Source organism: Acipenser ruthenus, chromosome 5, assembly GCF_902713425.1.
Source record: "Acipenser ruthenus chromosome 5, fAciRut3.2 maternal haplotype, whole genome shotgun sequence".
Classification (NCBI taxonomy): domain Eukaryota; kingdom Metazoa; phylum Chordata; class Actinopteri; order Acipenseriformes; family Acipenseridae; genus Acipenser; species Acipenser ruthenus.
The window spans coordinates 38,529,912-38,556,620 of NC_081193.1; the positions used below are offsets into that span (position 1 = coordinate 38,529,912).

The 26,709-nt window shown below is 35.0% G+C and overlaps 1 protein-coding gene across 25 annotated transcripts in view; it reads right to left on the reverse strand.

Moving 5' to 3' along the window:
* Positions 1-2,675: 2,675 nt before the first annotated feature.
* The window catches only part of LOC117403097 (eyes absent homolog 4), a 124,382-nt gene continuing 100,348 nt past the window's right edge, over positions 2,676-26,709 (reverse strand). For 17 of the 25 annotated variants that reach the window (XM_059024159.1, XM_034921332.2, XM_059024161.1 and 14 more), the window contains 14 exons: positions 25,459-25,525; positions 24,975-25,117; positions 24,724-24,867; positions 24,190-24,272; positions 23,378-23,555; positions 20,100-20,236; positions 15,611-15,694; positions 12,323-12,412; positions 9,840-9,898; positions 9,461-9,621; positions 7,926-8,040; positions 7,402-7,523; positions 6,451-6,551; positions 2,676-5,162 (listed from right to left, as the gene is read on the reverse strand). In XM_059024159.1, the coding sequence (XP_058880142.1) occupies positions 5,082-5,162; positions 6,451-6,551; positions 7,402-7,523; positions 7,926-8,040; positions 9,461-9,621; positions 9,840-9,898; positions 12,323-12,412; positions 15,611-15,694; positions 20,100-20,236; positions 23,378-23,555; positions 24,190-24,272; positions 24,724-24,867; positions 24,975-25,117; positions 25,459-25,525 (1,565 nt within the window). In that variant the 3' untranslated portion in view covers positions 2,676-5,081. Of the gene's footprint in view, positions 5,163-6,311; positions 6,413-6,450; positions 6,552-7,401; positions 7,524-7,925; positions 8,041-9,460; positions 9,622-9,839; positions 9,899-12,322; positions 12,413-15,610; positions 15,695-20,099; positions 20,237-23,377; positions 23,556-24,189; positions 24,273-24,723; positions 24,868-24,974; positions 25,118-25,458; positions 25,526-26,709 lie in introns of all 25 variants that reach the window. The other 8 variants (XM_034921333.2, XM_059024162.1, XM_034921331.2 and 5 more) reach the window with 2 other exon arrangements.

Sequence of the window (26,709 nt, forward strand, 5' to 3'; positions counted from 1 at the left end):
TTAATATCCTGGTCATGTTTACTTATTTTTGTATGAATTAGGGTTTCTGGTTGGCTGAAATAATGAAGGCTATATCCTCAGAACCAGTCAGCAAATTTCTCAAAAACTAAAAGCTATTTTTTGTCGCAGTTTTAGATTTACGAATGCACTGGTTAGCGGTTTCTTTACATGCTTCCACAGGAAGCTTACTTCCCTGCAAGTACTTGATATATTAGAAGAGAATGGATTTTTTTTTTCAGCCTGAATTTACCTGGAACTCCCTGAGCCTAGGGATATATCAGATGAAGATAGTGGGCCAGAAGAAAGACCGAGCTCTGAATAAGCTGAGTGGTCACCAACTTGTGGGGCAAGGCAGTCAACCTTGGAGACTTTTTACCTTCTGATGATGATCTAGACTAGAGACTTCAAATAGTGTTTCAGAAACAGACACTTCTGACAGAAAACATTCAACTGATACAGTCAGTTCAAACAGAGAATGTTCAATTGAGACAGTCACTACAATCAGACACTTTTCAGCTGATGAAACAGCCACTAATAAAATAACACATGCAACCAATTCAACTACCCTCAAAAGAAAACGCCACAGGCCACCCTAAACAATGTTCAACTGAGACCTCAACTAATATTAGATTACAGCCAAGAACCACTCACTCTAAATCAGAAAGAAATAACACTGTTGGGTGAAAGCCGACACCAACACAAGCGTATGAGCTATTCATTAATAATGAAGTTACTTCATTTTTTGTAGAAATGAGTAATCTATGCGCTCCAGAATGGTAAACATAATTTTAATGGCTGAAATGAGAATCGTCTTTGCAATTCTATTTATTTCTGGCTATGCCCCATTACCGAGGAGAATGATGTAGTGGGAACGCAGTTCAGATATATTTAACACTAGAACTGCCACGGCAGTCATTTTGACGTTTCTTCACTTTTAAAATTTAAATTACTCTGGGTGTGTGAAAGATACACGGCTGTTGCTGAGTTTAACTAAATACATATATTAAATACCCTAATGGCGTTTGAAAGGCATATTGCAAAAAAAAGATTTTGACTGCCTTTTACAATACAAGTTTTTATTTTGAATATAATATACTCTATTTTATTTTTATATACAAGCCTGTTGTTATCTCTACTGGACCTGGCAGCCATCAATTCCTTTGTTTTGAACAAGGAATGCACCGGGGAAAATATCAGTAGGAGAGATTTCATCTCAAAGCTAGCAACAGCACTTCGGCAGAAACATTTCGATCAGAAAACTGCAAAGCAGCAGCCTGCAGCAGCTCAACCTGGATTCTGTGCTTCACTGAGTGACTTGCAAGAGAAAACACGTTACCAGTTTACACCTGCTTACACACTAATTTCTTCTTAAATGTTTATTTTATTAGTTTTTCATTTTTTAAGTGCTTTATATGTGGCCGCTCTAGTGCACTGATAATGAAAGGATTATTGACCACATTGTCAGACAGGTAATACAGCAATAACGATCCATGATGTGGTACGGAACAGAAAAGCCAGAGCACTTTTTTTTAAATCGCTGTTTCTGCAGTGATTAGATCTCAAACCCGAATCAGTTGAGCGACATTTTCAAAAGCGCTTTGAAACAGACATTAGCGTTATAAGTGTAAACAAATTAAATTCTCAGGATGTTAACAATGAAAAGAAAAATTGCAGGTACTTTTTAAACAGTTGTTGCAACACGTGGGGACATGTAACGCTATATTTTTCGGAACCCCGCTAGTTACTCTTTAACAGTTTCTCATTTTGCTGATCTCATATTTCAAGTTCCATCTTTAGTGTAATACAACGACAGTGGCTCGTGTAGTTTTTGGTAAAAGTAAAGACTTTTAGTCTTGAAAGAATCTAAACACATTCACTATGGCACAAATGTTTTGAGTTAAACTGTTTATTTATATATGTATGTATGTATGTATTTATTTACTTACAATTGCATTCATTAATTGTTCAAGCTGATATTTGCATTTAATGTTTTTTTTCTTGTTTCTTTTATATTTTTTAAAGATTTTAAATTCAAAGTTCAGTTCAAATCAATCGTCTCTTAACATTTTAAAACATCCTCTTGCTACTGTACTTGTAAGCCAAAGATATGAATATTATAAAACAATATAGACATTTAAAGATACTGTTTCTTGTGTGAATAGTTATGTTCTTTGACTAATAACCCAAGGTATAATTACACAATAGTTACCAAAGAATAGGTATTCTTGCATAAACTTATTTGTCAATTTTTAAAAAGTAGTAAATAATGTAATATGAAAACCCCAGGTCTGTTCTTCATGGCATCCTTTTTTTGGGGACACAAATATTTTGGGTTATAACTTAAAAATGGATTGACATATTTAAAAAAAATATTTCAATTATGTATACAAAGGGATATCTAAACACATATTTTGATCAAAAAAGAAAGTCATGTAGTAAAGGGTTAATAATTATGTCTCTATGGCCATCTGATTGTTGGCCTTTCTTTTCTTGCCTGCAACATGCTCTTGGACATTTGTTATGAGGCGTGTGAAGGTTGTTGTATGGTTGGACTACTGTCCATGAAGACTGAGTTAATCAAACTTATTTCAGGTGTGACTAGTAAAAGATGAAGGGGCTTGGCAATGAACTGTGCCACCTGGATTTGCTGTAAAATAATCACATTCCACGAATACTGAGGTAGCACTTTTTATTAAAGCCTGCAGAAAAAGAAAAACCTCTGGTGATGTTATTTCTATTAATAAGTGATATGTTGACAGTTGGATAAATTGGTCAGTGAAGGGATTACTGCAGATACTTCCCGATGATAATCCTTCAAAGTAAGAAGTATCTGTTTATTCATCAGACCAAGTACATGTTTTTCCAGTCATCCAAAGTCTAATGTTTGTGTCAGTTGTGTTCTGTTAGTGATGTACAGCTGTGAATAATTAGCCTACCTAATATGTACACTGTTCTGCTGGGTTGCTTTGTACCTTTATTGAAGAACATTTTTATTTTTCTCTTTAAGTCTTGCAATAGGGGGTAATAAATACACTGATGCCTCCCCTTAAGATAAGAACGTATGAACACAAGATGGCAGTAATAACTTTACATACAGCTCTCTCATCCCAGCTTCTAGTCAGCAGTCCAGTCCTTTTTCAGACATCGGTGGCTGATTGATACAGCAGTTGTCTCCTATTATGGGACAGATACACAACGCATTTACTCCAGTGCAAAGCTTGCATTCATTTTTATTGTAAAAAGAAAAAGGAAACAAAAACGGTACAGGTAAACTAGCAGAGTCAACAGAAATAAGGTGTACACAAGAGCACTTAAATACACATAATGCATTTCATTATTTCAAACATTCACAAACTTTGCACTGGAACAAATGCATAGTGATTAAAAAATAAATCCTAAAACCAATATTAAAATAATCTTCACAGCCATAGAAGTAGAGGACCATAATTAAGCATATTGTTGGGCCCCTTAATAGTGAGAATTTAAGATTAAATAAAAAATACAGATTTGGTTAATTTATATATGTTTTACTAATCTAATAATGCTTTTAGGTTGTATATACAGTGTACTGTCATTTGGGTAAATGTCTGGGACTTCTGAGCATTACTTAGCAAGTAATCTATACAACATGTTAGAAAGCATGTTTGAAAAGCCTTGATAAATAAGTCTGCAACAATAGTAATTAATTTAATCTTCAGATTTTTAATGCAGCACTGCAGTGACCAACAGCTGTAAATATTTTTAATTTAGCACTTAAATGCTTTAGCTTTAAAACAGTTTAGTTATATCTGAGGGATCTGGACAATTGTAGAGCCCAAGAATTTGTATAAATATGTATAACATTTCCTAAAATGTTAACTGCACTTCATAACACATATTAGGATGCTGTTGGTGAACACAGCATCTTCAGAATAATTTATATTTGAACTTAGTTCAAGGAGAGCCTTGTAACCCGATAGAGTGCTGTGTGGAGTTATTTTTTTAACCATTGAGTCTTCTTTTATATGAAAAGTATTTTATACATTGAGGTATTGAACTGAAACTCAAAAAAAAAAAAAAAAATAGTGAATAGTTAGTAAGTCATATGAGATCCATTAAAACACAAACTCATTTATTTTCTATTTGCTCCAACTGATGTTTTTTTCTGCTTTTAACGCAGAACTGGAAATCTGATATTTTGAAATTTGGTCATGTTAAAAATGATCACAAATAATTTTATCTACATATTTTTTCTTTAACCAAAATTACAATGTGACACACAAACACTTGTCTTTTTTTTCATTTTAAGGCACAACAAATCATTATGCACATTCTGTTTGTCAAAAGTGACAATACCCCGTTCTCTCAACAACATCCATTTCCAGAGGTGGTTGCCACAGTAAACTAGTAACCATAAAATAATTTACAGAAATCATAGTTGATTGTCATCATATTCAGAGTGCATTTCTATTGCAGGTTTTGCTCGGATAGGTAGGTAAATGTTTAAAATGTTGTGAATATATTCCATCTTGAGGAATGCTGTTGATCACCACCCTGTAGGAGGGAAGACGCAGTCTTATTTAGTAAGCAAAGGAGTCACTTAAAAAAACTGTTTATTCTAAGATTGGAGAAGGCTTCATCTTTATGGGGTGTGTGCCAGCAATGTCCATCACATCTATGCTTTAAAAAATTCATGTATTGATATAAGACCTTATGCAGATCTGATATGCAGGTACTTTCTGGCTGTCCGAGCTCCTGTTACTGAAAGAGTTCTCTTCTTCTTAAGACAGTTCGTACTTGTTAGCCAGAAGTTCTAAATCACAGACGACAAAAAAAAAAATCTCAGTGTGTTTTGTTTTTTAAATATAAAAAAGGGACTTCCAGCGTTCTAATAGAATTACAGGTACTCCAGTTCCAACTTCGAGCGTTCTAATAGAATTACAGGTACTCCAGTTCCAACTTCGAGCGTTCTAATACAATTACAGGTACTCCAGTTCCAACTTCCAGCGTTCTAATACAATTACAGGTACTCCAGTTCCAACTTCCAGCGTTCTAATACAATTATAGGTACTCCAGTTCCAACTTCCAGCGTTCTAATACAATTACAGATACTCCAGTTCCAGTGCTTGATGCAAAGCCAACAGATCTGAGTGACTCGATATCCTCCAGAAAGGCATATTGTGCTGTGTTGAAAACAATAAACAGTGATTAAGAATGGAAATAACAGGGCTTCACTCGTGCAGAACAGAAGGTTGTTACCAGTTCTGTAAAAAAAAAAAAAAAGCAAAACGACATACCACTTGCACATGCAAACTATATACAGATTTTTTTTTTATCTAACAGAACTCAAACCAGAACATGCAGAGATTTGTGACCTAAATGCACCACCACCCTGCAAACCCAAACAGTGTAAGACATCTGCAATCATTTTTTACAATCTTAAGGGTTCCCAAATCATGTTTTCTGGCCAAAGAACTTTTCTCTTATGAAACATTTATAAAGGGTATTTGTGTGGTAGGGCTGGAGCTATAATCTTAATATTAATACATAAAATGTTGAAGTTGAAGTACCACTATATAAGAATGCTAAAAAAGGTTGTAAAATCTATGGCTGCAACCCGGATGCATCTGTATCATAATGCATCATAGTCCTGGTATTTTCTTATATGAATGCACATGATTTGGGGAACCCTTTTCCTAATTTGGATCATACTAAATACAAAGACCACCATGCTAAGTTGACTATTTTGATCTACACCACTAATAAAGAACTTAAAATGAATCTGAACCATGGGTCTTAAAAAAAAACCCTCAATATTTACTGTTACTTGTGAAATCTGTTGTATCTTAATATTTTTGTTTTGAAATAAAACTGAGCTTGAGTCAGTGTTGCTGTATCAGTTTTGGTAAAGATTTCTTTGGCCTGATCAAGGACTGCCCAGCATACTGAAGGCATCTAAATATTAGCACAATTGCACCTGTAGTTTAAGGGTTCCTTTGATCTCATTCAAGGTAGTACCTTGATTTAAACTGGTGAACTTCAAGGGGCATGTTCCAAAAACAGTACTGTAAATATTATGCAGAATCAGCACAATTGCTAGCAGGTAATGGCTACAGAACTGTAAATTAATCTCACCAAACTTTAAAATTAAGTACACATTCAGGAAAAAGACAGAATGCACAAGAAAGTAACAGTAAGAATTGGCTTTGTTATAAAAAAAAAAAAAAAGATGAACTGTTCTGGTGTTTTAAATAGAAGTAAACTACAGAATATAATGCAAATGAAAGAGCTCGCCAATCTAAATATCACACCAACATTCACAAAGTTGTTACCTTTTTTGCTGCCTGTTCCTCTTCTACACCATCCCCAATTACAACATACACTACTTTTCTGCCAAACCTTTGCATTATGCGCTCAAAGCAACTTTCCTTTCCTGGAAGATAAATAAGGAAGAGTTCAGACCGACTTTACCTGGTTAGCTGCATGCTCTTCATCTCGCCCATCTCCAATGACAACATAAGTTATGTTAGTGCCAAACCTGGACACTATACGCTCAAAACAGCTTTCCTTTCCTGAAAAACAATGAACTGCTTAGCCTTTCATCAACACAGGGTTGAAGGAAGTAAGATAGGGAAAACAGCTTGGGCCATTTAAGTGTGATTTGTTGGTGTACTAAATAGTTAATTCTTGATTTCAAGATGTAATTTTATCATCACAACTGCAAAAACCTTATCATTCTACTTAAGCATAATCTACACCACCTATGGAGTTTGAAAAAAACAAACCAAACACAGCTTGTATTATTCTAACTAAGCAATAAAAAGAACAAAACACAATTACATAAGAGTATTTCAATTATTTTCTTGCCACCCCATCCTTAAAGGAGAATAGTGAAATTAGGTTGTAAAAAACATTCATAAATTGGCAACAGAGGTTCTTCGTTAAAACCTTTTCCAATAAGGATAAACTGTTTTAATCTCTGCTTTAGGGGGTATTTTACAGTCTCAGCTGTTGTCAGTTTACACTATTTAATCCTTCCACAAGTAGTGTGGGCAGTGTCAGTATGCCTGTGGGCTACTTGTGGAACTCATTATAGAGAGAGATCACTACTTTATTCTGTAAAATCACTTCACTTTTATCTTAGTGCTGACATTACATTGCTAATGTCTGTCTGCTTTCATCAACATAACACACTGTAGTAGCAAAAATGCTTTAGGCATTCGATATATGAAAGATTTTGGCACTTAAAAAAAGAAAAATAATATATATATATATATATATAGATATAGATACAGTATATATATATATATATAAAATATTGGTGCAGTAGGAGTACCTTATTTTGTTGTTTCAACATTTGACCTTGAAACATTAAGAAGAATGAACCATTTGTAAGAAAAAGTATTTTCTCGGTTTTCTTACCTATTTTGGTTGCACTATAAATGTTTTCAATTGGAAATACTCCCCCTAGGCTGTATAAAAGTACTTTAGCAAGTGCTGGTATAAGCTGTGTTGTTGTTACCAATACGTTGACGCAGTTACTTCTGAAAAAAAAGGATAGAGAATGAATTAGTTATCTTATCAGAATGTTGTACTGTAGTGTAATGTAGTGGATTCACTTCATTAAACAATACTGATTTATTTGTAGTACATTTTTACGTTTTTTATTCACTTGAATATACTAGTGAATATACAAAAGAAAGTTGGTTCTATCATGGTTATTATGGTTTTTATTGTTTTAACCCTAATATACACAAGGACACATGTTTCTGGAAACTTGCAGGTTTTAGCTGCTGTCCAAACCATGATGTCTTTACCGGAGTTACAGTGTTGCAGAACCACACGATACATTCGTGGAAACATGTTTCTAGGAGCCAGGTCAACTCCGGGAAACATGTATACTGTCCTATGTCTGAAAAAAATTATTGAGATCTTTATTTATTTACCTTGAACTGATGATTGACAATGATTTAAGTGCGTTTGTCAGCCAGGATTCTGTCAGAGCCTCAACTTCAGCTCGCAACTGCAGCCACGCATCTCTTTTGGCAGGGCCGAGAAGTCCTTTAAATCAAAATAATTTAAAACTTACAAAAGTAGAATTTAACTTATCAGCAGAACCTGGAATTTACGCAGCAAAAAAAACCCAAATAATATGTCCAGAAAGAAACATAATTATATATATATATATATATATATATATATATATATATAAAAAAAAAATACATACATACCTGGTGATTCTAACATGAAGCTATAATGAGTGCATGTTAGAGTACCAAACACAATTCATAATATTTCTAATGCTGTTAGAAAGTTTTAATAAGTATCAAACCGTAACTGGTTATAAATATTTAGTGTTCCGCATTTCCGGTTTATTCCGAATTTTACCAAAAAATTACAGGATTTTTTATTAACTGGATCAGTTTTTACTGATTTATACCCAATTCTTGTCTATTACTCAATATTTTCCTGGTACTATTTTCAAGGAAATAAACAATATTTTAAATTGAAATATTTACACGAAAATATAATATTTTTAGTCGATGGGGAATGTAAATCGTAAATCAGTTTATGAATATTAAAAAATATATATATATTTCTAAGAATGCAAAAAGCAAAATTAAATTAAAACAAGAAAGTGAACTGAGAGACAAGCAATCCATTTATCTTGCTTTTACACATGCTTTAATAAAAGAGAGCGCAGAATGACTGTGTTAATGAGTTTGTCAGAGCGCTGTGCTTTGCTGGACAGCTGCTGTTTATTGCAGAGAGGTATGTATGGTGACTTTGTGCGACAGTACTGTCTGTCCATCAGCTAAAACACTGCCTAATGCCAACAATCTTAATCATAAATATTTCACAGAAAATGGTGATGCTTTAGTTGTCAATTTTCTTTTTTTTTATTATTTCAAGGCGAATAAACCTGGCTTTTTTTTGCTGTTCATACCTTCTGGAGATACTATTTCCGTCAGCACAGCGATTGCCAAAACGTTCGCAAAGTACCAGCTAACTTGGGAAAATGTGGCTTTGACTTGCACAGATTCTGCTTCATCATACATGCCAGGGACAATCATAAACCAGAACTGCTACTCATCATACTCCACATGAGATTCTCCCCCCCCCAATTTTTACCGATGTTTCAATTTAAAACTATTTTATACCGATTTTATCCCTATTTTAATATATGTAAAATAAACTCTTTAAATTCTTTTTAAAGATAAAAACTGAAAACGCGGAACACTATACATATGTAAATATTCGGAGTCGGAACCAACACTGGTGAAAACTCTCTTTACCTTCGGTTTCCACCAATAACAAAAGACTTGTGTGGTCTCAAAAGCGAGTGTATGGTGTGGAGATATTTTATCTGGTCCTAATCAAATCCCTGTGTTGTACACATCAATGTATATATAACTGAAGCTCAAGTTGAAAACGATGTGCCTTTTCTACAGGGTGTTGAACTATAAACACCCAAGCTTACCCCCAACATTGTTTTTGTATGTGCTATACATCTCTTTTACTCGTCTGTAGCGAAAAGCCAGTTTCCTCATCCAGTCGACCCCTCCTCTCACACCAGTGGCCAGGCAGAGGTTTGCACTTGTTGCTGCTGCATGGAAGCCATCAGTTGCAAAACTGTAAGTACTGTCAATAATAATAATAATATATTTTATTTGAATATTAGTTTGATTATTGATTTCTTCTATATAATCAATGGCTAACATGCACACTTTATACAGTATTTATTTGTTGTACATTTTATTTAAACATGATTTTAAAAAGATGTTTATTGCACATACTTTTCAAACCCCATGAACAGTTTAGCATTGAATCATTAAAAAATGTATACACTGTTGCCTTACCTTAAGTCTTGTCCGTTGTCATCCGAAGAGACATCATCTATGTGAACTTGATCACATTCCTGCAAAATGTACACATTTCTGAACCTTCATAAGCATAACCATAGGGTGTCTTGTTTGTATTAATAAATTGATCCCTGAATAAACTAGTTAGGAAGCTGCACATGTATATCTACATTTTGCCAGATGGGGGCAGTAGTTGCACACAAATGTATAGCAACATTGTTAATGCAGGCACTTGGGTGCAATCACACAACAGACCTAATTTGCCTGCAGAACAGAAAGTGACTTTTAAGGGCAACTTCCAAAAAAACTGCTTTATAGCCAAATTTGGAGGGTTTACTTCCTTAATAGCCAGGGTTCTAAGTGAATTATCCCTGCACATTGTCAATGAGTAAATTAGATACTAAGTTATTATCTCATAGTTAAGCACTGAATTTTCCAATAAAAGCTCATTTTTCATGAGCGTTGTGTGTCAAGTTTCATTTAAAAAAATGTGCCCCTTAACTAAAACAACAGAAGGTTGGTTATTAGCAGGTCTTATTCTTGTAAGTTTCAGTCAACACTTTGGAAATAGGCTGAAATACAAGTTATTTCTGTTTCTGTAAAATATTCAAATTATTCTTAAAAAAACTTTTTGCATTTTTTTCTGGGATTGTTTTCTGTACCCCTATTTTAGTACTATTGGAAATAGACTTTCTTCTTGTTAAACATTTAAGTGATTCGTATCCCTTTTCTCAACACATTTGTATACTCAAGTGTGCATTACAAGTTTGCAACATATTTTTCTGATTCTTCATGCCCATGATTAAAGTGGACAGGCTTTTACTTATTGGATCAGATCTGAGTATAGTATACATGATCAGTTATTGAGTACCAAAGTGGCATAATCTAACATTAATTAAACAGATCCCTTGTTTTTATTTATCCAATTATTAATTAATGTATTTAATTATACAATACAACCTTGAATTAAGTCTTGCATAGTGTAGAAACAATGTATATTATACTGTGCTAGAGCAGATTTAAAGTAACAAAAAACTAACTAAGGTATTGAAACTGTTTCCTAACTGGGCGACATGTCACTGGCTTCTTAGACTTGTTCAGGATTACCCTGGGAATCGTATTACTTTCTGTTTAAATTTGAAGCTTTGCTTTTAAAAAACAGAATAGCAGCTCCTTATGCCCTAGCAGTATAAATTCATTGCTTCAGACTTTCTCATTCTACTTCTCAGCAGTCATTTGCCCAGATTTTCAATGGAGTCTGAGTGACTTACTCTGATAGCCCCATCCATTTTTAATCAACCTACTGTAGATTTACTTATTCAGCACGGAGAATCCGCAATGAATGAATGATTTATTGATTGCAATTGCAGATGATTTAATGAACTGTGATGGGCGCTCAGGGCCCGATGACTATGATGTGTGCTCAGGGCCCGAGTGAATGATAAATTTGGCCGGAGACCTCGTCCGTGGGTGCTCGACGGCTACCTGCACGAGGCCGGCTGGAAAAACACGAACAGTTACATGCATCCCAGTGCCGCAGATAGGAAGTGGCTGTGGCCACCTCCAACCCAAAAAGACGAGGCCGCCAAACCATGAATAAATAATAATAAATGATTAACGCACCCCACAGTGGCGCTCTGCCACCTACCCCCCAAATATAAATAATTAATGAAAATGAGCAGCTGAGACACGGCCCGTCCCCCAGAGCATGACTGCACTGAGGGAGAGAGCCCAGCCTGTCCACCCCGACCACTCACCCCGCAGAACTAAATACGAACCGCTCAGCACGCAGGTAAGGAAAAAACCCCTACTCACATATTTTAAATTTTTGATGTAGGAGGAAACCTCTGTGAATCGACTCCCGTTTTGGTTTCCCAGTGCGTGACTGAGAGGCCGAAACAAAAGAAGCGACGTGGGAGAATAACACAGGGGGCCTTTATGCGCTTGCTGCTGACGTGTTGGTTAGGGGCAGATTCTCCTTGCAGAAAAGCAACCGAGTTTACAAGGATCAGATTCTCAGACTCAGTCTAAATATACTGTATTGCTCCCCCGGAGCCAGACTAACACTCCACACATAAAAGATATACAAACACATGTGGTAGTTTGGCTTAGGGACTGTGATATTGTAAAACCTCAGCTTGGTCAATGACAGTGTGACAATTCTACAGTTATAATGAAAACAAAAAACAGAAAAAAATTAAACTTTGAATTTGGTTGTTTAATATATACATATATATATATATATATATATATATACCCAATTTTTTTTTTTTTATGCAACCCCCCAGTGACTCAGGGAACGGAGGCTGAAACACGCGTCCTCCGAAACTTGTTCCTGCCAATCTGTCATTTTTTGCACTGCGGATTCGAACCTGTGACCTCGAGTCTTTACTGGATGCGCCACTCGGGAGCCCTTGTTGTAACATTTTTAAAGCAGATTAATTAAACACATACATAATTAATAAATTACTACTGCTTACCTCTAAGTCATTAAAAAATAAATGTGTATCAGCAAGGTTAAAAATCATTTCTTCCATGCGTAGACCAAGTGTCACAGCCATAGGAGGATCCTAAAATAATAAAGAAAATCATATCACTTAGGTCTTTTAGTTACTGTTTTGATGTTACTATCTTTATAGGACCTCCACTTTTCGTAAAAATTCTATAGTACAAACCAACAAGAAGACAAATTTGTCTGAGAAGACAGGAAAAATGCTTTATAAGTGAATTTACCGAATATGTTAAATATGATTTTTTTTTATTTAATTTTTTTTTTAAATTCATTTTTAATTTACAAAGTCTCTTATCCAGACACATTGTGTTACCGGTCAATGCTGCATATTTAGCACCTTTAAATAACCTAAGTATTAAATTGGCAGGGTTGTGTATCAGTCTAAATCTCTTTTTAATGAAAATCCATTCATTATACAAACATGAATATTTACATTAAAACGCAGTGCCAATTCAAGCACTGGTATGTATCACTAAAACTAAACAGATGATGACAGACTGCTCACACATGTTCTGTCACATCAACAAACCCTTATTTAAGGGTTCAGCGTTTTAGAAAATTCTGAGTGCCAACTGGTGCTCAGCTGCAAAAACCATCATCTGCAATAGGTCATAACAGGTCAAATGCCACTCCTCATAATTTGCAGCAACAGAAAGGCAACCCAGAATAGAAATCTCTATTGCTATACTGACGTAAGAGATCCCAAACCAGTATGCACACAATTCCTTGCCAGAATCAAGGTTAACATAGATAATAACCAAATAATATCTGATATGCAGCTGTAATTACTGATTGGATATACATTTTAATTATTTATGACAGTTCTGTTAGTCGTTCCAGCTTTAACATTAAATTAGACAGGGTATGTCAAAAGAAAAAAAAATGTTCGTAGCCAAATAAGTAATCTGGAAATGTATTTATTTCTATTTCTCAATGATTGGTGAAGCAAGCAAATGTGGAAATGAGGAAAATGTAAATATCTTCAATACAGCCCAGATTAATATATTTTAAGAGTGCATACCAAAGAAATATATTAGAAGGTGGTGGTGGCTGCCTTAGTGAATGCATAAATAGACGAGAGGCTCTCACCCAGGCTGTGAATAGAAACAGCTGTCACCATATTTCTTAAGGGCAGAAAGGGGGAAACTAGTGAAGGTGTGAAAAAAATGAGGCGCCGTAAATACAAAAGTCATGTTCGGCAGACCTACGTGCTGAAGAAACTTCTTTGTGACAGAGCAACTCTAATGCTTGGATGAAAAAAATTGTGATGGCTGAATTGGATTATAAACTGCTGGTCTTTACGAGTAAAATCTCTCTGAGTGAGTGCTGAATAAGTACACTTTCCCTACTTTGAAGGAACAAGAACAATATGCAGTTTGAATAAGGTAACGATACTGTACAAAAGATTGCACAAGAATCAGCCTTCATTTTAACTGACACTGTTGCACGCACTCAATCGGCCTTAGCGTCAGCCTGTACAATACTGTGAATAGGAGACTTTGGGATGTTTGTGTGCACTGTTAAAATCCCAATGAATGTGAAAAGCAGTGAATTTCCACTTGTCATAAAACTGAAAACATTCTCTATGTTTCTCTTTTAATTTAGTATTTGTACCAATGAGGTGTACCTACACTGGTCACAGTGAAACATATCATTTAATTTATTACCAAGGGTAATAAAACTGAGATTCTTTTAATAGTTAAAACATTTGGCTGCATTTCTTAAGCGAATCAAAACATCGTCAAGAAATGGAAAGAGAGCAGTTGTAAAGTTTAACTATCCAATCAATCAATATGCCCAATCACAAAGGGCAAGGAGGCTAATCACATTTAATTGAAACTTAATTGAAAAGAAATGTAGACCGGTAATTCCTTCTCCCCTTAAAAAAAAAAAAAAAAAAAAAAAAAAGACTACTTTTAAAAGATAAAAAAATTGATTGAAGCATGCACTACAATAAGAATAAGCTAAACTAGGAAGTCAACTGTTCTGCAAACCTTGCTCTCGCTGATACATTTTTGACAGCTGCTTATTTCTAGTTTAGTACTGTAGCTCCCCTGGCTGTTTGACAGCCTTGATCATAGTGATTTAATAATACATCAATTCTTCTTTTTTAAATTCTAAGAGGGCGTTCTAACCTAGGATTAAATGTGTCACCGAAAGGAAGACTGCAATTCTGCAGTCAATCGGCAAAACCCTTGTCTTATTCCATATGAATCTGACAAAGTGTATATTTTCACACATGGCCGGTGGTGTACAAGGCACACGGCTATTAAAATGCAGTGAGAGGTCCTGGCAGCCAAAGCAAGTTTATAAATAATATTGGCTGACTGGTTGGAGGGAAACAGGAGTCTTAGTTATGTTCTGCATGCCTGATACCCAGGCTTCCTTCTTTCTTTTATGAGCCAAGCAACTACAGATCCTTTAACCATTGTTGATACATCAGTAAGAACCATAGAAAGTTAGATATCTTTAAAATATCTAATAATAATAATAATAATAATAATAATAATAATAATAATAAAAGAGTATGACAGATAACCCTATTTATTTAGATAATATTTTCAAATTTACAACTTCAAAACTTGACAGTGGTTTACACCACAGTAATTCCCACCATAATCACGCTACATCTATCATTAAAGACTTTTTTGTACTAAAAAAAAGACATATATTACATACATTACAGGCTACACCAGCCAGAGTCTTAGTTAGCTCCAACGTAATCACCAACTAGTTTCCTTCTGTATTTGCTGGCAATATACAGTAGGTTTTCACTAGATGGTGCTGTCACTTACAAACATAAAGACACTTTATGCCTGCCCTAGCTAAAGTTTATGGGTTACGATGTTGTGTTGTTTAGTGAATATTGTGCAAATAGGTGCTACAAAACCCTACCTAAACTAAGACTGAAAAGCAACTTCTGGACTCAGGTCAAAGCACCTTAAACACAGATTTATAAACAAAAAATACAGTATTTGAGTAATTGCAATAAGAACCATTATAGATGACTGCAAACATCACACAAAAAAGTAAGGGCCAGCAAAAAAAAAAAAACCTTATTTAATCTTTCCAGACTGTCAACCAGAAGACTGGGTGAGAAATATAACACTTGGCTACAAACTTTAGTGCCTTCTACCAAAAGCGTGCCAGAACTTAAAAATATGCCTCAACCTATAATCGACCCGAAACTTCAGTGCGATCCTCTAATAACCTGAATACAAATTAAAGAGAAGATGTGGCTGATTTCATTTCTTACCTTACCATACTTCTGTGCGTATGATCCTGTAAGGAGTGAGTGAAAGATGATAATAGTTTCATCAAGATCCCACACAAATACTCGCTGAAAGAGAAATGTATAAAACAATCGGCATTAACATCAGATCAAGCAATCCAGATCCAGAATTAGATTAATGGTTTAATTTGAAATAGTTAATAGGTGAATCACATTATTCTTGTATTACAGTTTATAGTTTTGCTAATTAGGTTGCATGAAAATTACATAGTATTATTTAAAGGTGAGAATTATATTCATGCAGTCTGCATATTCTTGTTGAAAAGCAACCATATTCGGCGTTAGTCTTTTCTATTTTTGTTCAGTTGTTTGTGGTTATTTGACTTCTCATTTAAAAGACTCAAGTGAAAGAGCCAGATGTAGTCAAGGCCCCCTCTTTCACTACACATGTTCCACAATCTTACTCTTTCTTTTTAAAAATGGCATATGGTCCCTGCTTTTGGATCAAAACTTTTTTTTTTATTAATTTCATTTGGTTTTCTTGTTGCATTAAGAAAAAGAAAACACAATAGAAGCTAATTTGAACAAAGCATATCCTCAATAATAAGGGCAACTTCCCAGTTACATGTCACTTTGGAAGTTGTGAGACAATCATGACAGGAAATAAGTTAATTAAACTAAGCCTTCCCATCATTAAACAGAATATTTTTCTCTAGTGAACTACTCTATAAACCGTAACAAAAAGAACAAAACCAAAGTTATGGAAATCCATATCTATCTATCTATCTATATACACAGTCACCTCCAAAATTATCGGCACCCTTGATAAAGATGAGCAAAAATAAACAACACAGGTAATGAGCTATATTTTATGTTCAAATCTATGGGAAAACCATATTATTTTATTCTAATATAATTGCTCAGAGAAAAAGTTTTTTATTAACAAGTAATAAAATGTTTTCTCAAAAAGATAGGTGTCAGAATTATTGCCCCCCTAAAGATTCTTATAAATAAAATCAAACAAAATTAAATCTGCATTAACATTCTACTTCTTTAAGTTCATCTCAGTCTTAAGGAACTGTATTGTGGCCTTCCATGGCTTCCTGTTTCACTGGGGTATAAAAATGAGGTAACATGCATATGAAATCCATTTGTCATCCATCACCATGGGGAAAGGCAAATAACTCACAAATGAAAAGAGACAAATGGTTGTTGACCTTCATAAATCAGGCAATGGGTACAAAACAATAGCTAAAAAACTAAATATACCACTTACCACTATTAGGGCAATAATTAAGAAGTTCAAAACCACTGGAACAGTGGTAAACTTGCCTGGTAGAGGACGCAAGTGTATCTTGCCCCCACGCACAGTGAGGCAGATAGTTCGGGAGGCAAAGGGAAATCCAAGGGCCACAGTTGGAGAATTACAGAACTTGGTTGCATCTTGGGGTCACCAAGTCTCCAAATCTACAATTAGACACCACCTCCATGCCAATAGGCTATTTGGAAGGGTTGCCAGAAAAAAGCCTTTATTGAGAGCAACCAACAAACGTAAGCGCCTGGAGTTTGCTAAACGGCATTGGCACTTCGATTGGAACCGGGTGCTATGGTCAGATGAGACGAAAATAGAGCTCTTTGGACACACACCAGCAGTGGGTTTGGCGTCGAAAGAAGGATGCGTGTGCAGAAAAGAACCTCATACCTACTCTGAAATGTGGTGGTGGATCTTTGATGTTATGGGGCTGTTTTGCTTCCACTGGTCCTGGGGCCCTTGTTAAGGCCAACGGCATCATGAACTATACCCAGTACCAGGACATTTTAGCCAAAAACCTGGTTGCCTCTGCCAGGAGGCTGAAACTTGGCCGCAAGTGGATCTTCCAGCAAGACAATGACCCCAAGCACACATCAAAATTCACAAAGAAATGGTTAATTGACCACAAAATCAACATTTTGCAATGGCCATCTCAGTCTCCGGACTTGAACCCAATTGAAAACCTGTGGTTTCAATTGAAGAGGGCAGTCCATAAGCGCAGACCGAAGGATATCAAGGATCTGGAAAGTTTCTGTATGGAGGAATGGTCTAAGATCCCTCCCAATGTGTTCTCCAATCTCATGAAACATTATAGAAAAAGACTCAGTGCCGTTATCATTGCAAGGGGAGGGTGCACAAAGTACTGAAAACAAGGGTGCCAATAATTGTGACATTCTTTTTTTTTGGAAATAAATTTATAATTTGAGAAATGTGTAATTTTGGTTGATTCCATTGAATCATTAATAAAGTGAAATATATTCCACATGTTGGAAAATTACAATATAGCTCAGTACTGGTATTATTTATTTTATACAGTCTTTTTTGCTCATCTTTATCAAGGGTGCCAATAATTTTGGAGTTGACTATATATATATATATATATATATATATATATATATATATATATATATATATATATACACAGACGTGCTCAAATTTGTTGGTACCCTTACAGCTCATTGAAATAATGCTTCATTCCTCCTGAAAAGTGATGAAATTAAAAGCTATTTTATCATGTATACTTGCATGCTTTTGGTATGTCATAGAATAAAGCAAAGAAGCTGTGAATAGAGATTAATTATTGCTTATTCTACAAAGATATTCTAAAATGGCCTGAACACATTTGTTGGTACCCCTTAGAAAAGATAATAAATAATTGGATTATAGTGATATTTCAAACTAATTAGTTTCTTTAAGTAGTATCACACGTCTCCAATCTTGTAATCAGTCATTCAGCCTATTTAAATGGAGAAAAGTAGTCACTGTGCTGTTTGGTATCATTGTGTGCACCACACTGAACATGGACCAGAGAAAGCAAAGGAGAGAGTTGTCTGAGGAGATCAGAAAGAAAATAATAGACAAGCATGGTAAAGGTAAAGGCTACAAGACCATCTCCAAGCAGCTTGATGTTCCTGTGACAACAGTTGCAAATATTATTAAGAAGTTTAAGGTCCATGGAACTGTAGCCAACCTCCCTGGGCGCGGCCGCAAGAGGAAAATCGACCCCAGATTGAACAGAAGGATAGTGCGAATGGTAGAAAAAGAACCAAGGATAACTGCCAAAGAGATACAAGCTGAACTCCAAGGTGAAGGTACATCAGTTTCTGATCGCACCATCCGTCGCTTTTGAGCGAAAGTGGGCTCCATGGAAGAAGACCCAGGAGGACTCCACTTTTGAAAGAAAAACATAAAAAAGCCAGACTGGAATTTGCTAAAATGCATATTGACAAGCCACAATCCTTCTGGGAGAATGTCCTTTGGACAGATGAGTCAAAACTGGAGCGTTTTGGAAAGTCACATCAGCTCTATGTTCACAGATGAAAAAATGAAGCTTTCAAAGAAAAGAACACCATACCTACAGTGAAACATGGAGGAGGCTCGGTTATGTTTTGGGGCTGCTCTGCTGCGCCTGGCACAGGGTACCTTGAATCTGTGCAGGGCACAATGAAATCTCAAGACTATTAAGGCATTCTGGAGCGAAACGTACTGCCCAGTGTCAGAAAACTCTGTCTCAGTCGCAGGTCATGGGTCCTCCAACAGGATAATGTGCAAAACACACAGCTAAAAGCACCCAAAAATGGATAAGAACAAAACATTGGACTATTCTGAAGTGGCCTTCTATGAGTCCTGATCTGAATCCTATCGAACATCTATGGAAAGAGCTGAAACTTGCAGTCTGGAGAAGGCACCCATCAAACCTGAGACAGCTGAAGCAGTTTGCTCAGGAAGAGTGGGCCAAACTACCTGTTAACAGGTGCAGAAGTCTCATTGAGAGCTACAGAAAACGTTTGATTGCAGTGATTGCCTCTAAAGGTTGTGCAACAAAATATTAGGTTAGCGGTCCCATTATTTTTGTCCATGCCATTTTCATTTGTTTTCTTATTTACAATATTATGTTGAATAAAAAATCAAAAGCAAAGTCTGATTTCTATTAATTATGGAATAAATAATGGTGGATGCAAATTACTTTTGTCAGTTTCAAGTTATTTCAGAGAAAATTGTGCATTCTTTGTTTTTTGTGGAGGGGTACCAACAAATTTTAGCACGTCTGTATATATATATATATATATACATATATATATGTTTTTGTTTTTTTTTGGTTTATGACATTTTGTTAAATTTACATACCTGCCTTGCGTGTATGACTAAATACAAGAAATAGGTGAAAACTCTATACACCTTGAAGGGAGGTTTACGTATTTGAAGTCTCTGCTTTCATAATGCATCAGTTTTACTCCATGTTGTGGGTACTACAAGCCAATTCCTTGCACATTTGACTTAATTTAATATTAATGTGAAGCACATGAGTTAGTCCACTGAGGTGTGGCGAAACGTATCAAGAAATGTGATCTTCAATAACCCCTTAGCTTGCAACACCTACATAATACACACACTTATTTAAAAAACATGCCCTTATCAATGTGTGAGTATGAAGCTGTAGTCCTTCAACTATAGTTAGTAGAGTGTAAATCCAGGGCATACCTCCAAGTCACTGTCAGGTGGGGGTGATGGATTATTCTTCCTACCCCTTCCACGTGACTTTGACCCTGAACTCCTACACGTTCTGTCGTCCAGGTCTTTGATTGGTGTTGACGGGCTCTGCACTGTGTCAAAATCTCCTGTAAATAAAGCCATTCAGGATGAAAATGAACTTGAGTTTTGTTTTGCTAGCGTAATACTGTACAATGCACACATTACCCAGTCCATTTAATTGCAGGCTTTAAAAAAAAAAAAAAAAAACTGACATTAAATACCCCCCACCTCCTGACCTTTAAGATCATAATAATAACATTGATCAGAATGGGGTGATTAAACTTCTATCCACATGTACAAAGAAAATATTTTTTTACACAGAGGGACATATTTATTCCTGTGGATTACAGGATTGTCCATCAAAATCAATCACAGCTTTGAAAGTGTCACTGCTACTGCAATGCTAGGAAGTTGGAGAAAAATAATGCATGTGCTGCATATATCTTAATGAACAGCTTATTTTCTTTAATTTAAAACTTCAAGTTTGGTAGACTAAGTAACCAGTTTAACTTATTTAACTCTTTATATGCTATAGCACTTGTGGGCACCAATCTAGTAAATAGATTATCCTTGATAGAACTCCTGCTATGCCTGTATCGTTCAACTCTTTAACAATCACTACAAGAAATAGACATAGAAACGTAGAAATAGATACAGGTATTTTGTGATCAGATAGGGTTACCTGTCATACTATATTAAACAATTACACTTTTATTCATGTGTGTTTTTCATTGAAAAAAAAGATCTATTGATCAGTGCCACAATCCTTTGGTAAGTATAACTGAATGCTGCATGAAAAAGTAACTGGAAACAGACGGGGTGTGTTTTAGATCACTTATTGTTATGTCTCAATCAAGAAAAATGGTCTAACTCAATAGTGGAAAAAGCAAGAAAGTGTCTGTGATTGGAAAAGAATGATAAGCTTCCTTAATCAGAAATCTGAAAGCCTGCCAAGGAAAACTGGAAAAAAATAAGAACCATTAGATCCAAGAATGTTCCAGTTCCTGTTCAAAGCTTTGATACTGGACCTGAAATACCTCCAATCACAGGTCCTAAATTGTAACATAAATAAAGGCGGAGGGTGGGGGAGGGATGGTGGTGTCAAATTCTCTGGTTGTGGGTTTCCTGAGTTATGTCGGTTTTTCATTCATAAAAAAAAATCCAAAAGGCTATGTACAATATATGGTTCTAATATACACTATACACAGATACAATGATTCTTCTGAAGTATCTTTCATTATTATTATTATTTGGGATGGTTTGCATCAGATGGAAATTAGCTGTTTAGTTATTCTTATTTAAATATATATTATACAAAATTATAGTATAGGGTGCTGTAAGATATAATCTTATTCCCACCTCAAGGTCAGATATTCTATATACAATACAGTAAATAAATGATAACAAGATTTTGCTAGAGGACAAGCAATGCTGTCTGAATCTTCAAAATATTTAAAGAAACAACACACATCCCCCTGCATTGGTAACTAACTGCGTAAAAAAAGAATAACTGAATTGTTACTATTTTACATTCCTGTTCCCTCCTCACCTGATGAACTTAGATGACTGTTTATATCTCCATAACAACGCTACAGAAGATAACCTTGATTATAGCTGTACTCTCCTGTTTGTCTTCCTCTTTGCCTGAAGTGTCTTTGCATAATAACTAAGCATTCCCTTCTGGCCACAACTGATTGGAACTAATCTAAAAATCAGCTGACGCTTCAAATGCAACATGTTTCTCTTTTTAAATAAGATTGCACTCCAAGAATAATACAGACTTTCAAGGCAAGCATCTTTTTTTAATGCAGTACACTCACTATGTTTCTTGCAGACTTTAATTCTAAGTGTAAATGACTGAATAGCACTTGTTAACAATAATAAACATATTATGTTTTATTTATGCCAGTAGTAAAGTAGTTATTGTGTAAAAGCCAAAAGCAGTGAGTTTAAATTTTAGTTTCACTGCCCACTTGCAAAAGTATGTCCTGTAATATGACCCTTCTGTGAATGGGATGCTGGTTCAAACGGAAATTTAAGACATTAATCCTAACAGTCCTTTCTCAACAAGTCTACACTGGTTCTAGAAAGGACTTAATACAGAGCTTCTTAATGACCTGCTTTGTCAACTATTCAGACTTTCAGGAGAACATGTCTGAAACATACAGCTTCATAAAAAAAAAATTGTAATCAGTTCTTTAACTTTGCTGTTCCCATGATAAGAGACCTTGTCATTATGCTCAATACAAGATATATCAATATGCCTTATATTGCTAAAAATACAGATTGTAAGGCATGTGATGAACAAGAGAGCACATTATAAGAACACAGCCGTTTTCTGGTCATGCAACATTTACCCTGGCACACCAGAGGTATGGTGTTCTATTTACCTTTAAACATGTTACCAGATACCACTTACTCAACTGCTGACAGCAACAATGTAGGCTTCTCAATGGGAAAAGTTTAAAGTGGTTTTATTCTATTTTCATTTGCTTGATTAGTTTGAGTTCTGCCATAGTCCGTTTTTATTTATCAGTTTTAATTGAATGTGCTTTGTGTTGTCAATGATGTACTGTACTGAAAACTTACTATATTTACTTTTCTGATTGTAACATGGGTATATAATACACCTGACTGTGTTCAATTAGTTTTATGCTTTCAAGAAAGACACATTTTCCTGCTGTGACTTAGACAGTGCACCATGTGGAGGAGTATATATTAGAAGATGCTTTTCCATGGCAGGTTCGCCGGTCCCCTATCTTTGAACTCAAAGATGACAATTTGTTGCCTTTTTAACCTTCTTTCATCTTGCCATCTTTTTTTTTCAATCCAAGATGCTTCATTTTTGACAGCATTCACATGTTTTTTTTACATCTGCCCAAATTTGTTTTCTTTTCATTGATGTACTCCAAACAATTTCTCTGCATTTGCCAGAACCCCTTCCCTGTGACTTTTATGTGAATTTTGCCTTTCTTTGCCATTCTAACAGAATTGTTTGATTTCCACAAGCCATATTGTCACATAATAAACTTAACTGTATAAGTAATACCACTGATGGCTTAAATTAATATATAATATTAAGCAAAAACATGCCAGTAAAACAGGACCGTCACTATCTTTATCCCAACGGTTTTATGAATCCAAAAACATCACTATATTAACGGGACAATCTGGAGATACTTTCTATTTTTATGAATAACCCCCAGTAACCAAAGGCAGCTATTTACCTGCATGAAGTTCTGTGGCCTGACCAATCAGTCCTGAAGGAGGTTCCTGTAGTTGATAGGTTGAAGATGAAGATGTGCCATCAGCTGTGCTGTTTGAGGTCATATATGCTCCATAGGTTGACGCTGAATAGTACTGGGCATATTGGTTTTGGCCAAAAGCTGTGTATGAAGGATAATCCTGAAACAGTAATAATCATTCTTTTGAGTAAAGCAAGTATTATGCAGTATATTTTAAATCCAGAATTCTACTAGAGGAATATAAGACATAAAATCTGCATTCTTTCAAGAATAGTTTAACCAGCAATAAAAAAAAGCTTAATAATACTAATGTAATAATGATCATTCAAGTGACATCCTATAAAACTTTGAACCAGTTGAACAAGAACAAAATATCTCTAATGTGGTTATATAAACTTTATTTCAGCTCAATGACAGTACTGACTGGTCAAACTACAGGTTGAATTAAAAAAATGATTTTCACATTAGTATTTTCACATTAGTATTATTTTGTAGTGAAACTAACTTAATTTAGCCTTGCAATAAGCTAAATCCACTGCAGATTTAGCCCAGCATTCACATTTTTACCATAATATACAACCTTAAGGTTTATTCCAACTTCTTAAATGCAGGGTAAGATGCCGGGCTGATAACCTATGGCCATTTCAAAGACAGAGATCTTTTTAAACTAAGAACAAAAATACTCTCTAGCCATTCTTAATAGTCTGTTTCTTGTTTGTAGCAAACCATTATGGCTGTGCTTAAAATAAACTTCCTATTGACATGGTATTTAAGAATAACAAAAACGAAAGTACCTGTTGAGAACTACTGAAGTTGGTTGAATTAGAAACAGAATTGTTGCTTGCATAAATGCCTGAAGATGGCGTAAAACTTGAACCTACAAAAGACAAAATATTTTAAACTCTGTAGAATGGATAGGATATATTGTTTTGAAATAATTGTTAGACATAATAGTTAACCACTTGTACAGACAGGTTTTAAATGTTTGTCAGATAATTTTACTAGTTTTTTGTTAACATTTCTACTCCTATTATAATCACAAACCGTCATAAACTTCAAAAGTGTTTTCTGGCTTTGCAAAAATGTGGGACTTATCTCTAAGTAATACCACTGATGGCTTCAACTGATATTTCAAATTAAGAAGTCAGGCTTTAACACTTTCATTACTAAACAGTAACACAAAAAGACAACCTTCAAATAACTAATTAAATTGTTCTAATGAAAAAAGTACAAACAATTACACATGGGCATACTGGTCCACTGGTCTAATATGTTGAGATTAGTCATTATGTTGAGGAAGTTAAACAGGTATAGGTAGGGTTACCAACCTGGCATCTGGTAGGAATAGGGTGTTTGTCCTGGCTGAGGAGTGGTGAACCCGGGGCTGTAACTAAGACATCCTGTCTGCAAAGGGGACTGTGTTTGAGAAAGCCCACTTTCCGTCTTGATGCCTGGCAACATTACACCCATATCTGTATAAGAAAAAAAATGTCAACTGATTCTTTACAATTACAGCATCACATAACCGTCAAATACATATCATTAGTATTTTCTGTACTTTTTTTTTTAAAAACCTTACCGTAAGCGGATAAACCATAGGGCTGTCCTGATTGAGAATAAGCTGTATACACTGTTGGCTGCTGCATTCCAGAATACTGGGTCTGTCCCGCATAGGCTGTCATTGACTGAGCTGCTGGTGTTGACAAAATGTGTGGATATGGCCTGCAGGAGCAAGAAGCCATGTGGTTACAGCAGACTGAAAACACATTTTAAAGAAATCCAAAAATCAAAGCTTTAAAGAAATCCAAAAATCAAAGCTTTAAAGAAATCCAAAAATCAAATCTGAAATCTGTTAGGCTACCACTGCTTTTAGATTTAGATGTTTAGAGGATTATTTGTTTCACAAAAAATGCTTAACTGATGGCAAGGCAATAAAGACCAAAAAACTAAATTGTGGCACGGAATACATTTTCCCCAGTACAGTAAATTATAATGCAAACATTATGTTACATCTGTTATGCTTTGATATTGTTTCAAGAGATCAATATTGCTTTAAAACTTACTTGGAAGGGTATATTGGTGGAGAATACTGATGTGCTGACCTTGGACTGTACCCACTACTTGTTATTACTGTAAAAACAAAATTATACAAATATATTTAAACAAAAATAGCTGCAATAGTGCACAACAGAACTTATAATGTTAAACTGAATCATGGAGATACAATATTATATCATACAGTTACTTCGTCACAAACTGACTAAAGACTGCTTTCAAGTGTAGGACATGTTCATATTTCTTTTTATGAAAGTAGTTAAAATATTTACATTTAAGATCGCCATAAGATGATATGAAACTTGTATTTATATTTACGATGTTACACTTTCCTGGTTGCACTTGCTGCTTTTGAAAACTCACAAGCAAATGTTTCACAAGAAAATAATATAAACCATATCTACCTGCCTAGAAATATAGCTGAATTTGCAAGCAATATTGTATATTTGATTAGGATCTTAATAACTCTGCCTTAATTGGAAGAAATCCAAAAGGCAAAATTGTTTATTTTTCTTTCAACCATCTGCCTTGACTAAGACAGATGTATTGCATATACAAATTGTACAAACATGAAAGTGTTGAACCAATCCCATCAGAGCAGATCCAGACTGGGCAAGGATACAGTGTCTTTATTAGCCCATCTGCTATTCATTCACTGTTTGAAAGTTTAAAGTACTACATTATGTAGTACAGGAATTGCACTCTCCTAATCAATCATACTTGTACTTCAAAGCCCGCTATACCTCGGTTATTCATTATCCTATTGGAAGCCAACTTATTTTGTAGCAAATTTTACAAGTGATATATAACTAGAGGTATAAAGCAATTATGAGTAATGTGATTTTCAATTTTTTTTAACTACACAGTGCTTCCAACAGCTAGTTATTGCTCCCCTACTGGTTTCTTTCACATACTTAATACTGTACTGTATGTACTATACTCACTATTAAATGAGACCCATGCACTACAGCGATCAGCATTAAACATGTCAAGTACATTGGTATGAACTGCAAATGATTACATTTACATGATATTAGACAGTGATTGAAAGGGACCGAAAATAACAACTTGGAACAAAGTGGTTTTATTTCAGGTTGATATCAGAACGACATTATCCGAAAATACAGAAAGTAGCATACAAACCGAATGGCCATTTTATCCATAAAACACAGAACAAAATATAAATGAACCTAGCAATAAAATAGTTTGAAAAATATAGTGTCAGAACTTACTTATATAATATTTCAAGACTGTTTTTT